A 17,747-nucleotide genomic window follows, 5' to 3' on the forward strand; every position below is an offset into this window, starting at 1 on the left:
CCTAAGGATACACCTGCTAAGCAGGCATGCATTAATGTCAAAAATAAAACCGACCAGGCTTGTTTTGCATGGTCAATCCTGGCTTGCGAAAGAAATTAAGAGGAAAATCCGCAGTGTACGTCACGATACAGCATAGTTATTGACTTTCGTAAGTGTTACAACTTTGACGGTATCGAGTTCCCCGTTAAACTGTAGGATATACCTAAATTTGAGCCTCATAATACCGTCATATACGTTAATGTCTATGACCTGGAGAAATGCAAGTCAGATGACCAGAACAAGCGTATAGTCGTCGGTCCCCTCCATTTTTCAAAGTTTGCCAGTGAGCGCAAGATGCGTGTGAATATGCCCTTATTCTCTGGTGACAAAAATAAGGAGAAAGGCAGTTATCATTACGTTTGGACCAGAGACATGTCCCGACTTCTACTCTCTCAACTAAGTAACCACAAGTGTAAAAAGCATATTTACTTAAGGTGCCACAATGCCTCTTTGCACAGACACTATTAGCAAAGCATCTAGTAGATTGCACTTCCAAGGTCACAGTATGTGTTATTATGCCTATTGAGGAAAACAAATTCATAAAGTTTAAAAATGCCAACCACTAGGAGATGTGTCCATTTGCGGTGTACACTCACTTTGAATGCCTCTTCGCTCCTGTGACCCACTCTGAAGGTAACCCCACAGCCTCACATACTACCTTCATGGAAAAACTCATAACATATGCGGCTGCATTCTAGATTGTATCGTCCCATGTTTCAGGTCCAAACCGCTGCAAATCTTATGTTGGGGATAATCCTACGGTTTGGCTTCTCACTGAGTCTGAAAAACCTTCATGGAAGGTTTATGAGCTTCACGGTGACTACGTTCACATGAATAAATCGAAGGAAATTATCTGTACAATAACGCGGTTGACTGTCATAATTCTGAGCTGCTGTTAGATAGGAAATGGGAAACTCCTTGTAGGGACCAGTCATCTTATGGGGAAGTTCCGTGGTGCACCTCACAATACCTGCAATTCGAAGTACCAGTTACAAGGCACATAACCGTTTTCTTCCCTAAGTGAAGCTGGTATGACGCTCGCTCACTCTCTTTCTGAGCACTAGCCTAGTTTCAGCGTGAAGAAAGATCAGGTTAGTGTCCTGCCTCAGATCATTGAGAAATGCATTTCATTATCCAAACGAATGACGCAAAGAATGACGCTCCGCTTCCTTGACTCGCTTTGCAGGCACCACTCCAGAAACTCGTTGAAATTCTACGTCGTGGGGATATGCACATCACTCGAGCTCCAATTTGCGTTGAGGAAAGGTTCCAGCTTGTCAATAGGAATGGGGTTTTTCCATACGAGTATCTGGATAGTATGACAAAATTCAACGAAACCAGGCAACATGACATAACTGCATTTTCCAGTAACCTTACACGCGGTGCCATAAAGGATGCAGAGTATGAGCATGCTGTGAATGTCTGGCGGGAATACAATATCTCCACTTCAGGGGTGTATGAACAGCTTTACATGGACACAGACGTGCACTTGCTTGCAGAAGTTTTTGAGAAATTTGCGAGTCTGTGCATGACCACATGTTCTCTGGATCCTGCCTTTTATTGTATGGCACCTGCATTGTCTTGGGACGCAATGCTCAAGAAAACGAAGTGCTGCATCGAATTATTGACTGGTGCTGACTTGCTTCTCTTCTTTGAGTTAAGGATCCGTGGAAGATTTTGCCAATGTGTCCATACGCACGCCAAGGCAAACAACCCAGGTATGAGTGACAGGTTCAATGCATCCCTTGATATGAGTTACCATAGTGTACTTGGATGTCAATAACTCATACGGGCGCGCCATGCAACAATCACTGCCCATTAGCGAGTTTCAGTAGGTGCCCAAAGAAGAATGTAAGGGATTAGGTGGAAAAATCAAGGGTATGACGGCTGATTCTGATTGGGGTTATGTAGTGGAGACAGAACTCACATAACCTATTGGTTTGCATGATGCGCACGCCGATTTACCGCTGTGTCCACAGCAACTAGTCCTGGGAGGAGGCTCATCCCAAAACTTTGTTAACGCTGGGGAGTAAGCAGAGATACATTATTAACTATCGTAAGCTGCAGCAGTGTCTATAGCTTGGGAAGAAACTGGCTAGAATCACCCAGGCTATCTCCTTCAAGCAATCCCCCCGGTCGAAGGGGTATATCGATCTGAATATGAAACAGTGTTTCCGTGATGTGTAAATTTATGAAAGATTTTTAAAAAAATTTATGAATAATTCTATTTTCGGCAAGCAATGGAGAATTTGAAGGCACTACGTGAAATTTCGATTAGAACCGAGTGGGATGGGCCAGATGGGCCAGACCAAATTTTAAATGGGTCGCAATATTCAGTGAGATCTTTGTTGCTGTAGAGATTGTAAAGGTTGCAATAGGGTTCAACAAACCTGTTTATGTAGGGATGTGCATACTAGATTTAACCAAACTCCACATGTACTACTTTCATTATGAGTTTGCAAAACTCGTTCCACAGATCCAAAATTAATTTATATGGGTCCAGGTAGTTTTATCTATTGGGTGAAGGATTGCGATCCATATGAAGTAACGAGGTACCATGGCAATGAATTCGACGCATCCTCATACGTGGGCGATAATCCTTACAGTATTGTTCCACAAAACAAGGTTATCGGCCTTATGAAGGACAAGACGAATAGATTGCCGATTGTGGAGTTTGACAGCCTGTGAGAAAAAGTATATGTGTATCGCACGTTGGAAGGTGCCACCCAGAGGCAGGTTACAGGTGTGCATTTTATGGTATTCAAAGCCTCTCTATCGAAGACTACTTGCAGTGCCTGTGCAGTGGTGTTCACGGTGCTCTGCCGCAGACGCGGCCATGGCACTTGATATGCCTAACTAGTATCGGAGCGAGAGGACATGAAGTGTATGCTGTGCTGCAATCTAAAACCAGCCTGTTGCCTTGTGACAACAAGTGTCATTTGTGATGATGGTACTGAAATTCGCCCCGTATTCACACTATTCACTTGTTGCGAAAGAGGGGGTGAGAGAGTCTGAGTGAGAGGGAGAGAATGAGTGAGAGAGTGTATGTGCAGAATATTAGGGTCCTTTTATCTAAGTGTAAGTGTGTGTGTGTGTGTGTGTGTGTGTGTGTGTGTGTGTGTGTGTGTGTGTGTGTGTGTGTGTGGTGTAAATATTTATTTACATATATGTGGACTGTGTACCATACACACACACACACACACACACACACACATATATATATATATATATATATATATATATATATATACGCTGTGTGTGTGATGAAAAAACTAAAAAAAGAATGAACAAATATATGTCTATTGCTAGTCATCTAAATATTTATGTACTGTGCGCACACAAGAATATATCTATGCGCCATGTGTTTCACGTAAATAGAATAGGTTTGAGTTTCACATACTGCTAGGCATCTAGTGCAACTACTTTTTAAGTGTAAATGTATATAGATCCTCTCATTCCATTATAAATTATTTCATGCATTGGGGGTGGGGTGGAAGTGTCGATCTATTCTAAATCAGTCATAAATTATTATCATATCGTCTGTTTGCATGGAGAAGTGAAGATCCATACAGTTCATTTGTAATATATACACTCCTGGAAATTGAAATAAGAACACCGTGAATTCATTGTCCCAGGAAGGGGAAACTTTATTGACACATTCCTGGGGTCAGATACATCACATGATCACACTGACAGAACCACAGGCACATAGACACAGGCAACAGAGCATGCACAATGTCGGCACTAGTACAGTGTATATCCACCTTTCGCAGCAATGCAGGCTGCTATTCTCCCATGGAGACGATCGTAGAGATGCTGGATGTAGTCCTGTGGAACGGCTTGCCATGCCATTTCCACCTGGCGCCTCAGTTGGACCAGCGTTCATGCTGGACGTGCAGACCGCGTGAGACGACGCTTCATCCAGTCCCAAACATGCTCAATGGGGGACAGATCCGGAGATCTTGCTGGCCAGGGTAGTTGACTTACACCTTCTAGAGCACGTTGGGTGGCACGGGATACATGCGGACGTGCATTGTCCTGTTGGAACAGCAAGTTCCCTTGCCGGTCTAGGAATGGTAGAACGATGGGTTCGATGACGGTTTGGATGTACCGTGCACTATTCAGTGTCCCCTCGACGATCACCAGTGGTGTACGGCCAGTGTAGGAGATCGCTCCCCACACCATGATGCCGGGTGTTGGCCCTGTGTGCCTCGATCGTATGCAGTCCTGATTGTGGCGCTCACCTGCACGGCGCCAAACACGCATACGACCATCATTGGCACCAAGGCAGAAGCGACTCTCATCGCTGAAGACGACACGTCTCCATTCGTCCCTCCATTCACGCCTGTCGCGACACCACTGGAGGCGGGCTGCACGATGTTGGGGCGTGAGCGGAAGACGGCCTAACGGTGTGCGGGACCGTAGCCCAGCTTCATGGAGACGGTTGCGAATGGTCCTCGCCGATACCCCAGGAGCAACAGTGTCCCTAATTTGCTGGGAAGTGGCGGTGCGGTCCCCTACGGCACTGCGTAGGATCCTACGATCTTGGCGTGCATCCGTGCGTCGCTGCGGTCCGGTCCCAGGTCGACGGGCACGTGCACCTTCCGCCGACCACTGGCGACAACATCGATGTACTGTGGAGACCTCACGCCCCACGTGTTGAGCAATTCGGCGGTACGTCCACCCGGCCTCCCGCATGCCCACTATACGCCCTCGCTCAAAGTCCGTCAACTGCACATACGGTTCACGTCCACGCTGTCGCGGCATGCTACCAGTGTTAAAGACTGCGATGGAGCTCCGTATGCCACGGCAAACTGGCTGACACTGACGGCGGCGGTGCACAAATGCTGCGCAGCTAGCGCCATTCGACGGCCAACACCGCGGTTCCTAGTGTGTCCGCTGTGCCGTGCGTGTGATCATTGCTTGTACAGCCTTCTCGCAGTGTCCGGAGCAAGTATGGTGGGTCTGACACACCGGTGTCAATGTGTTCTTTTTTCCACTTCCTGGAGTGTATATTTGGTTGGATCCTTACGGTCCATTGTGAAAAACCATTATTTCATCTTTTAAGGTGGACATATACATACATCCAGTTCATTGTAAATTATTTCTTCTGTTTAGATGGAATTTCTTTAGTATTAGTGTAAGAAATAACTTACCTCTGCATTAGTTATAATCCTTTGTATTGTGATGTGAGCTAAGATATTTCAATCAGTGCCACTTTGAATCTGTGATGTGGGTCAAAATATTTCAAATAGTGTTACTTGGAATCTGTGATATGAGTCAAAATGTTACAATTACGGATACTTTGAACCTTTTATGGGGACCAAAAGAACTATGTAAAATATTTCAAACAGTTGTGATCTGAACCAAAAATCTGTCGGTAAAGTATTTCAAACAGTGCTACTTTGATCTGTGATATGAATCAAAATGTTTCAAATAGCACTACTCTGAATCAGTGATCTGAACCAAAAAAAAAAAAAAAAAAAATGTGTAAAACGTTTCAACCAGTTGTGATATGGATCAAAAGAACTTCATAAAATATTTTACATTATATGTATAGCTAAGGACTGTGTCAATAGCCACCTGCACGATGTTTGGAAAACAATGATATTTGGTGAATGTATGAAGAAGATGAATACCCTTCATGAAATAATGAAGATGCAGCAGGATAGGGCAAACATATAGTGATAAATGCCTGTGCTGTAACTGAAGATAATTCGATAAAAGTCCAGTCAGTCCTCTGAAGTGCAAGAGACGAGGCATTTACCCCAGAGTCTGCGCATCTGCTGGAAGAGGGGCCACGCACTGGGCTCACGGCACTGCAATGTGGTTGCCGCATGGGCGGCCGCACGCTGAGTACTCCCTGCACGTTGGATATACCCGCAGCCTTCCTCTTTCCCATCCCCAGTGCACGTATACTCTTTGTCGTTGAACACGAACTGTTTCAGACGTTATTAATCTGGTGTTTAAGCAGTGTGTGGAATACCGTCACATACATCACTTGAAGTTGTCATGGGAACTAAATATCAGCACAATACGAAAATATGACATTAACACTTATCGCAACATTAAATGGATTCGTAAGGTGGCGTTTCGGTCTGTCTTGTCAGATGGTGTGATGGCAGTGTTATCCACACTTTATGTCATTGGAGTTGTTGTGTATGAGAAAGTACTCTGAGATGAAAGACGCATGGAAGAGTAATATTCAAATGAACTGCGACTCTCCAAATCAAAAAGCATCTGCAAGGGTCTCATTTAGGCTTCATTGATCAAATTATGATTCAGTTTTTTATGCTGTGGGCAATACTTTTAAAAAATAAATAGATATCATCACGCTTTTCTTCAGCCAGTCTTTTCATTAAGGTTTCTCTCTCGGCCCGCCGACAATTCATCAACTCCATGATTTTTTCATTTTGTCGTGACCTTTTCCTAGGTGGTCTGACCGACGCGATGTCTGCCACGCCTTCGGAAAAAAAACTCTTTTTCTGAAAAAGTTGGCAATGTCTGGCACACCTCTCTGTTACTCGGTTCACAGAACTCAGTAGGCTTTGAACTCCCAAGCGTTACTGAATAATCTTTAAAAATGTATATGCACATTATAATAAATTCAACTTTTATAACATAGATCATGTTTTGGTATTCACTTTGTGTACACTTCATTATTATAATTATAACTGAATATTATGTGGGACGATGCTACTTATTCTTGTTTATTACAGTATGCATTATTTGCGTGACAACTAAGTAATAAAAATTATGGATAAACAGAAAGTATATAGTACTTTTCTTACATGTTCTTTCCACGAATTCCGCTATCTCTCTCCAACCATTATGCTTCACAGTTTGGTCCTTGTGTACTGGTAACGATACATCGTAGATACAAGGAAATTTAGAAACCATTTCTACCAGTTTCTCATCTTCCACCACTGTGAACAGTACTTTTTCCTCGGACATGCCGTCGTGTTCTCCTTTGCGGCTGCGTCTAGACTGCTCTCAGACCGGCTGGGCCGCAGCCGCACGCGGCCGTAGAGTCAGCTGCATGCAACTGACGCAACTAGGGACACAGTCCCGTTTAACACCACCTGTAGCAGTACAGTGCGACAGAGGCACAACGGCTGCCGCATGCGACAGACGCTGCATAGGAATCCCACCTTAAAAAGATTGCTGCGCACATATGAATCCTCCTTGAGACACATCACACGCTTTTGTGGGAAATAGATCCCGAAACCGATATCATCTACAATATCTGATTTTAGACGTCAAAACGAGGGTATTTGGAAGTCGAAGTCGAAATAAATATCTCTGTAGCTCTAAACAGGACGCTCACCACTTTTCGAGTTTTAGCTTCTTGTTTGAAGGCACTGCCGGAGAGAGAGAAAGAGAAAATTTTCTGAGTCTTACAGTTGCTGTGATGTTCACCACTGTTCTGAAACGGCGAGTGGGCTTAGTTTATATTTTCTGCTGGCGTCAGATACGTTATTTTCCTTACTTCTCGAAGCACACACTGGTGTCTAAACACAGGCGGGAAAATCAGGACGATTACACAAGCATAATCCGAAGCACTGTCCTACAGACGAGAGAAATGGCTGAAATTTTCGGTGATTTTTCGATGTCCAGCAGCTGCTGGTCTGGAGATACTCTAACGTCACAATGGCGGTTGAGGGACAGCATCCCACGTGTCCGAACCAGAGGAGATATATTTTCACATCCTTTGCCAGAATATATCATTTACGCGATAGTTCTCGATATCAGCCACATAGAAGTATACTACCAATCGCTTACACAGTGTAATTCTGAAGATAGAGTGGAAATTATACCTCTAGAAACCCGAAACTTTTGCGAGGTGCAGCGAGGCGGAACATGCTGCAAACCACTGAGTAACTAGAAACCTATTTCTCCTGCTAAGAGTTTTACTCGAAAACTCAAAGAACTGAGAGCTCCATAATGAATATCTATGTCAATTATATAACATATTCCAAATCATCCTTGTACTGTTCTGGGTTTCTCATGTCTAGAAAACCAGCAAACGTCTCTTCACCTGTTTTTCACTATCTAGATGCACACAACACACATCACAATCCATGTTCTCTCAACCAAATAAGGACGGAAAATGTGTACAAGTAGTCAATTGGGCAATCTACATGGGAAGGAATAATTGTCGAGCACACACACATGGCCATATTGAGTGTGCTAAAATTTCCATGGAGAACACATGTGATCATGAAGGCCGCTCAACACATACTGAGTATTAGTTCGCTATTCAGCTGCATAGTGGGCGACGTGGTTAGGTCAGCTGCGTGCTTGTACTCCAGCCCCTCTAGTTTAGACGTCTCCCTCTGTAAGCAGGAAATGTCAATCATTCCGGCCACAGGCTACCGCATCAGAACCGTCCTAGGAAGCCAGCAACATATTTATCACTGTAATTACAAGTAATTATTACGACTGCAGTATCAATCTGCTGATATTCTACAATGAGAAAAGTATCGTAAGTACCCCCGTCCTGATGGCTGTGACTCTAGAAATACGAAAATTTGTACCATTCTTCTGATTGACCATAATTTTCCACTTAAAAAACCTTTCCATCTCAAATTGGTACTACACTGGGCAAAAGGAGGTCCAACACGATGTTAGGAGTTATCCCATGACATCTATCACCTCTGTGTTTACAAATTTTAACAGTGCAGGAAACGATATTCTTAGATGAAAATCTAGCTGATACACAACACTACAGAATTTACAGCAGTTAGAATAATGGAAAAGATGCCAAGGTTTGGACAGCATTCTACATAAAAAAAAATTCGTAGATAGTGTAACTGAATTTAAGTCGATTTGAGAATGTCCATGTTAACAACAGAGAGCAAGGATAAAAGCTACACTCTTATAAATTCGATGCACCTGTAAATAATAACAGAAGAAATATGCAGAAAGTAAATCAGTTTTGGGACCTTTTAGAATCAGAAATCACCAACATACCTAAAAACAATGTTAAGATACTTATCAGCGACTTCAACGGGCTAGTTTGTAAGGAAAAGGAATTTAAGTATATTGTAGGTGAACATCCATCCCACTTTCAAACAAACAGGAGTGGCGAAAGGTTGACTGATTTCAAGAAAGCTTTCGATTCAGTAGACAGAGAAACAATAGATAAAATGATTAGAGATTTTGGTATTAAAGCAAAATTAGCAAACATAATTTGTGGAAAAACTAACAAATACTATTTCTAAAATTAAATTATGGAAAAAGTATCTCAGCCATTTATAATAAAAACTTATGTTAGTCAATGGGATGGCTTGACACTTTTACTGGTTAACTGTATTTTAGAAAAAATGCTAATCAAATGGAATTTGGAGCTAAGAAAATCACAAAATCGAACCAATAATTCTACAAAGGGAAACAAATGGAATTGAGGTAAAATGCCTCACTTTTGCAGACATTTTTGCTATACTTTCAGAAAATCTGACAGTTATTCAGATAAATCTTCTGGAAGAAATAGCAAACAGAACTGGTCTCAAAATTTTAGCTAAAGAAACTAAATTCATGGGAAATATTAAAAATGCACCAAAATTCATAGAAACACAAATAGACAAAACACGAGTAGAGTGAGGAAGTAAATTTAAATGTTTTGGAGAAATTATACAACAGAATGGACTAGAGATGGTTGCAAGAAATGTAAGAGTTAACAAAATTGAGAGAGCATATAGTTTGGCAAAGGGTTTTTACAAGAAGATGTGCATATCCGTAAAAACAAAATTAGTACCTTATACTACATTGGTATGACCCAAACATTTATATGGCTGTAAATGCCTAATGATGAATGTACAGAACACAGGTATCTGAATGACAGATTATTAGAAAAATACTGGGTCCCATAGAATCTAAAGATGACGGGAAAATGAGAAGTAATGAGGAGATCTACAAAAATGTAGAGAGAATATCAGAAAAGAAAATTAATCTTTTTTCGACGCCTCTACTGAATGAATGAGAACAGGCTAACGAAACTATTACTCTTGAATTTCTGTAAGAATAAATCGGCAATAGCCTGGATTATGGAAACAAGGAAAGAACTAGTAAGAAAAGAATCGGAAATAACAGACAGAAACCTTTTATAGAATAAAATACTTAATTTAGTAGGCTTTCAATACAGAAGAAATAAGAAAACAAGAACATTGACAGGAAGAAGGAGAAGATAACAGGAAACAACAAGGAAAGATGAGAAACTAAAGTTGTTTTATGATCCTAAATGGTGAATATGAAGATTAAAAACTAAGTGTTATTGAAAGCAAAGTGTTATATTTTTCATTCATGCCATGAATGCTATGTAGATTCCAGTTCATGTCTTTCAGCAACGTCCTAAAACAATCAATTTTCTGCTTACTGACTACTCTCTAGCACTCACATTTAGTAGATTTTATATCGTGTTCAGTATTAACATTTAATAAAGGAACTGCATGTCATGGTATGAGAGGCCATTGACCACAGATTTTATAATATAACTTTGTTCATTAGATCTTTCTATGAAGCTATTATCTGTGCCTGTTTCTGAACAACTAGCTGCCCTAGATGGGAAATTTATGACAGAAATTAAGTATGATAATAGTGTTACTGACTGTAATAAATTCTTGCTGGAAGATTTTTTAAGAAAATCTACATCAAAATCACCATAAACCGCTATTTTCTTCTTTTGTTGTTCAACAGCCCAATAGAGCTTGAAGGTCATTTATGAAAAGATTAAAATTACCTGCAAGTCCTTGATATCCACTTACCATTATGAAGGATTTATTATGAAGTTCCAAATCTTTATAGCTTCCTATAGTTGCCAAAAATCGTAATGTTGCAACTAGATAAATTTGCTTTCCACATACCGGTGTTTAGTCGTATTATTTGAGGATTTAACGAACTTCAGTAAATAATTGGATTTAAATCTAAAGGACAACTGTCAGTCACGACAAGCCATACTTAATTGCAGTAGATATAAATTTCCACTATGACACATGAAATTTGCGCCAAGTTATTGCATTCACAGACACCTGCACAGATACCAACACAAAGTGCAATGTGTGGCACCATGGGGGTAAAAATAATTAGAGTTGTCATAACCTCAAAACCATAAAGCTGATGTCCACCATCTTAGTTGCCTCAAAACAGTACCTTCAGGTGTTTTGAATTGTTTCAAGTCATGAAAGTTGTTTGATCAAAAACGCCAGCTTGAGTCGTTTGTCAGTGTTTTACTCGGTCTGATCGGAGTCTGATGGGTAAAGAAATTGCATTTCATTCCTAAGTTAACTCACTGAAGAGACATTTCATTAGGCCCTTTGTTGGAAAGTATTTTCTCATATGCATAAAATACATATTTCCCAGAAGAAAGCAAATAAATCTTTAATAAATAAAATGATGATTAGCTGCGATAATATGCTTCGTTGGTTGAAATAGTAGGAAGTGGGAGACTCTTCTGGCAAAAGACTGCTTTCTTAGTAACAGATTTTCTGGGCTTCAAACATTAAGAAGCTCTCACCTCATAAAACATGTCTACTTTCCTCTTGCAGTTTATTTTATGTCGTTAGATATTGTTTCAGCTTATTCAAGGTTTGTATGTGAGTTACGTATTTCTTTCTTGCTGTTCATCTGTAAATCAAGTTTACAACAGTAAGCTATACATTTGTCACACATAGAACACATCTCATCTCTGTTGTAGTTAGTCATCAAAATCGATCAATATTATTTCTGTGACATTGAGTTTAGAGGATTTTTTTTAAATATAACAGGTGTAACTTTCGGATATTAAGTTCTTCTGGTAAATATAGCTGTCTACCATCATGAAAACTATAGTGTGATTTGCAGCCTCTCAGTAACTGTATATGTTAATGTCCTTTAGATACAGTTCCTTCTTTATGTTTGTTTGGTCTAGTGTTATGTTATCCTCTGGCCTATACAAGTGCTTTACCTGTAGTATCCAATAACTTTTTACAAATAATTAGACATCTGCCAAGTGCCAAGAATTCTGATTAACATACCTGAACATCCTTTGTCCACCTCGATTAATGTGCACCTTACATACATAAGAAAGTCTTCGAACACAGCTTCATCTGGACTTTTCTATTGTCTTCTTAGCATCACAGAATTTACACTGATAAGTCCAATCAGACGAATTTTGTGTATCATAGGAAGCCATTTGACTGAATTCCTTCATTAATCTATTCATTTCCATATATGGAACGTTCTGAAAACTTAGCAATCCCAAGCACTTACAATCATTATCTGTCACAACGTCCTGTAATCTATTTCAGGAATCATAAACACGCCCCAACACTTTTCTTCCCCTTGTATTCTGCACAGGACTGGAATGTTCATCTTCATTCTCCAACATTTCTGTTGCCTTCCTTCTGGTAAGAAATAACTTCACCAACGATCTCAGTAACAGTTACAAATGAGTGGTTCTGCTTAACCCACTGAGAAAGACTCCTTTCACAGCCTATTCGGATGCTCAAGGTGGCGCAGATTTACATCAGTCTTTGCTTTATTACGAAACAATAGAACAGTTTGAACTTAGTTTAAAATTTGTCAGTGACTGGCAGATATTGTTGGAATGCCAGAAACCTGAAACTACGGCAATATAAGAAGAAGTAGAAAAGCAGAAGGAAAAACTCCAAGTAGAAAATGGAGTTTGATCGTTTTTCCTCAGCACTGAATGAAGATTGATCGTTTTCTTTCACATACATCAAAACCTTAGCTTAGGTTATCGAGCACCTTGACTGTTTCTACAAAAACTAACCTTTCCACATTACATAACTTGCATTCACCTATAATATGGTATTATGAACTAAATTTCAAGTTTTGATGGACATTGATCATTATTCCTGTAGATCCGTCATATATACACAATATTTCTTATTCTGCATGATTGTATCTGACAAGTACACTGTGCCAAATTTGATCTTCAATATTGCGGACGAATGAATAAATAAATGCAGTATTTGTGTGGCATCCTAGTATTATTATTGGTTTATCACAAAGCTTAGTGTATACTTATGTACTTTGAAAATCTCAAAATGAAATTCAGAAGTAAAATCAGGCAATTTATTCCTGAAAAACTGACATAGAGAGGACCTGGCAATAAATATTCTGGGAAATGAAGCAAATCGGCTAATGTTGAAAATATACAATTATTTAGTGCGAAAACCAAATGTTGTTATTTAAATGTTTATTGCAATGTAGTTGAAACATCTGTTTAAGACCTATGTACATGCTACAGAGGTTAGGCTATCATTACTAAAAAATGAGTTACATATCATACTTGTGGAAGCAAAATATCCATTTTACAGGGTTTAGGCTATTGAGACCATTCCTTTACTCACAGTGAGGTCTTTTGAACTAACTAATATAGGAGGTATAAGTTTAAATCCTTATTTATACCATCAGAATTGTCTACTAGTAATGTTTATTGAATTGCAAATTGCTGGAATATGCTTTCAAAAATGAATTTATCGTTTTTTGCTATTATTGGCCACACACTGAATAACTCTTTATAGCGAGAAGATGTGTACAATACAATAACATTGATTCACTAACAGTCCAATAAACTCAATTCTGCACAGAGCTGTACCTCTATGCAGTTCTTTTCTTTCAAGAATCTTCCACTTTGTTGACATTCACAAGTCATGACAGCACATCTTGCTTACTTGTTTCCTCAATGCACACATTTATGGACGAAGAAAGAAACGTAATTAGTTTCTACCAAACCTGAGCATTAGGCATGTGGTGCAAATAATTTGAATGTTGTAAATGTACCGAATAATAATAAGTACCAGTAAGCAAACAAGCATTGTTTTCAGAGTTTTAGCTTCATCAGCTATCGAGGCAAATACAGTGAAAGGGATCGAAATGGGTTACGAAAATATCCTTTTCGCGTTACATACTTCTCGTCTTCGTTATTTGAAACGTATAAATAAAAAAAAAACAAAAAGAAAGTTAAATTTACGAAGGCAAATGCGTCGTATTACTGGATGAAGTACGCATTTAAAGCCTGAGAAACGTTTGAATAGGCCACCCTAAATGTAATATTTACTATTTAAAACAACCGTCGCGTGCACACGACAGATATTACCAACAAAAAGCAATCGTAGACAACCTTCACGGCGGCAAGCTCAATAGAAGTTGTGTGTATGTCTTTGCTCCACTTACGCAGTCGATGTGGAAACACTTATCGAACTACTTATCGACTCCGCGCGACGAGTAGTTCTCTGATACGCCGCTTGGCGGCGGTTGCTTAGACTAGAGTATCTTTGCCAGAAACCTTGTACAAACAGTACCTAAAAAGCCTTGGAGCGGTGGTGTGTAGGTGACGCTATGTTGTGGTATGACTGACAACAAACCGAGTGGTGCAGGTGTTTGTATACACTGTGAACAAACGCCGGTTTGGAATACATCGACTATAATTTTAGAACGGTTCGGGCGATCTTAAGAACACAGCTCTTTTCGTGGACTGGTGTTCCCATCGTCTTGAGTCTATTTATTTCCAAGGCTTGGTAGTTATGTGGAGCGAACGTTCATTTCACCAGTAGAATGTTAGTGGCTTCGTGGATCGTGTTCAGCAGTTGTTTCTTAACATGTGTGACCGGTATGTATGCACGCATGCATTACATTTTGGTATTATATCCCAACAGTTGTGTGGCTTATTAGTGGCAAGTTATTATGGCATGAGTAGGCCTCTCAATTTCATTTGTGATCTCTTGTCAGTTGAATGCACGGAAACATCCTACGTTTGAATAAGCATTAGATAAGCACAAGCAATTTACTTCCAGAGGCTTGTTTGACTTCTGTTTGATTTGTGTTTCTCTATTTGCCTTTTAACGTGCCCATTGCCAGTAAAGATAAGTATAAAGTGAAGGGGTAATATTTAAAAATAACGTGCATTATTCTTTCTCAATACGTGTATGTACTGATTTGACGAAATGTTATTTTCATCAAGGGTAATCTAAATTCTGGTGTAAAACTCCTTCGAAAAATATGGAGAGACTGAAGCTTCTGTGTCACAGATAACTGTTACTAAACTGCTCGTATATATGTTATGAACATTGTGATGCTACTGTAGTTAAGCTATTGTTTGTTTCACGTGTGACTAGTAACGAGCTATAAACAAACGAGTAGTTGGTATCACTTCTTTTATGTTGTATTTGAAGCTGGTATGAGTGTGGAGCGTATGATTTACTGTTAGTTCGTTTCAAACCATTACAACAGTCTGCTTTTGTGTAAAGTGCCTTAGCATTTCATATGAAGGGGTTAAGGAGGTATGAATATATAGCACCTGATGACTGTAAACACACAAAAAGCTGTTGTTCGTATCGTATACAATACTTGGAGCGTATGTATTTTTATCATAGCAACAGTGATGGTTGCATGGAACTGTTTGGATTTCGTTGTTCGGTGAACTCAGTTAAGTAATTCAAACTCTTCACGATGTAACTGTACAAAGCAATTTTCGTGCTTCCTCTTTCAACCCGGTGTGTTGGCTGCAGATGATTTTACGAAGTTCGGTTAATGTTTACAGTAGGTGCACCTGTATTTGGAGTTTGAATGTTTTCTTTCTTTCCTTGCTGCTCATATTGTTGACAATGACAAAATGTACGGTGGGCGTAGCCCACAATTCGCCTAGACAGATGTGGAAACTCATTTACAAGCCATAACTTGGGAAAATATTACTTTTTTTCACCATGATGAACAGCAGTTACACTAGAGAACTGAATTTTAAAATTCCAAGAACCTTACATGGCCGTTATTTAGTTTGTTGTCTTTTATTCGTGTTTCGGCAAAAGACTAACATCGAGGCGGAATTCACCTGAACAGAAAGATAGGAATCAGCATTCTCTTAGGCGCCACCCCAAAAGCGTTCATCAGCCTACCAATGCCTTTGGATACTGGGGGCATGAGGACCTTGGTTTAAAATATTCATTTAAGTGGCCAGCTGTTTCAGTTCTCCTAATAGTAGTAACGAATGTTAAAATCGTTCATTTTGTATATCCGTTCTTGGTGAACTAAGGCAATGTTATGTTTTTTGAGAATGATGTCTTCGGGCCGCAAAATCCCAAGAATTCCTAACCTCGGGTTTTTCGAGTCGCAATTTTTTAACTGGTTGTCAGTGAATAGATAACACCGTCTCGTAACTAGTAGGCCACACTACTTTGCCTATGTTGACAGGTCTTCGAGGTGCAGACGCTGCGTCACATGTTGCCGTGACAGGTAGCAGCACAGATGGTGAACGTTGTAGTTATTACTGTATTCAGGAGGAATTTTGGACAGATCAGTTATCGTTGACTAAACTTGTTTTCAGGTACTGGGGACAGCTTTGAAATACAATGCGCATTTTCTTGATTTCTGCGAAACTTGTCAGCAAGCCAAGTTAGCCCATTTACGTTTTAATAAAATAAGGCATACTTTGAGGAATGTTGAGCAGAAATGCGAATGTGATAGACTTTGTATTGGGGATTAAATTGACCGTACGAAAGTATGTGTTGGGTACTGCACCGATCATCTGACGATTGACATATCTGTTAAAAAGGAAAAAAAAGAGGAGTTAGTGCTTAATGCATTCGCAAACCCGTAAAATACACAAAATCTTCAACATATAAAGACGATTACTAATTAATGGGAAAGGGCACTTCGGCTCATTCGATTTACAAAAGAGCGAAAATATAATTTTCCACTTAGTGACAGTGTACGGATTTATATTGGCATATTCGGACGGGAATCAAACGCTCAAGACGGCGTCATCTCATACAAACCACTTGTAGTATCAGTATAAACTTTTCAATGTTTTCATTAGTCTGTAGAAACTTTACGAGTTTCTTCTAATATGCATCAGTGGAAGTTCCTTTGGAAGGTTTATTTTTTAATTCCTTCTCAACTATGTGGAATTAACTTCTCCGATATTTATCTCGGTGACAATTTTTTTTCCCCTCCAGTAATGGTCACTACATCGCCGCTGTGCGGTTTCGGTGTCTTTCGCTGACCAGAATTGGATCAGTGCTCTGCTCATTCTTAGGATAATTGAGTAGGAAGGGAAAGGCATAGAAATGTCCACAGTCCAGTGGTATCTCAGATGGCTAATTACTCTCTGGTAAACACTTGTAGCTCTGGGTTCTCCAAACGGCCACTGTGGAGTGTGTTCCGCAATGCATTGTTGTATTCCACTCTTGGGGATCAGTTGTGTGTTAACACGCTGGTTAAGACACATCTTTTCCTTTGGACCGAAACACACGCGAGGGAGATCGGTTATCAGGACAAGCATCGAAAAAGATCGTGTGCGACTCACCTTTTCTGTAGGATCAGAATTTCTGGATGACTTGTGGTGGTTTACGCAAATGTATATATGATGAAATACCTACGTTCAAATCACATTTGGGCATGATATTCGATCGAGTGTCGTAAACCAAGGGGATTTTCGTCTAGTCGTTACATGAAAGGTTGAATTTGTCATTGCCCTTTCCTGATACTGTAGTGTGTCAGGTATGTTGCAAGTACATATTATTTGTATAATAATGGGATGTGTTCGAAGCAAAGCAAAGAGCGGAAGTATGCGACATCGTACATGATCAGATTCTCCTAAGAGGAACCAGGCTTCTAAGCAGACTTAAGTCGCCCACCGGTGAACTAATATGCTAATAATAAGCAGTTGTTGATGCGTATCCAAGTAAAAGAAGCTGTACACTGCCGCT

At 40.0% G+C, this 17,747-nt stretch overlaps 1 protein-coding gene across 1 annotated transcript in view; it reads left to right on the top strand.

Annotated features, from left to right (window-relative positions):
* Positions 1 to 14,357: 14,357 nt before the first annotated feature.
* The window catches only part of LOC126251627 (low-density lipoprotein receptor-related protein 6), a 338,123-nt gene continuing 334,733 nt past the window's right edge, over positions 14,358 to 17,747 (top strand). Inside the window, exon 1 of the mRNA XM_049952171.1 lies at positions 14,358 to 14,653. Coding sequence (XP_049808128.1) covers positions 14,599 to 14,653 — 55 coding nt within the window. The 5' untranslated portion in view covers positions 14,358 to 14,598. The remainder of the gene's footprint in view (positions 14,654 to 17,747) is intronic.

The sequence above is a fragment of the Schistocerca nitens genome, chromosome 4 (assembly GCF_023898315.1).
Source record: "Schistocerca nitens isolate TAMUIC-IGC-003100 chromosome 4, iqSchNite1.1, whole genome shotgun sequence".
Lineage (NCBI taxonomy): Eukaryota > Metazoa > Arthropoda > Insecta > Orthoptera > Acrididae > Schistocerca > Schistocerca nitens.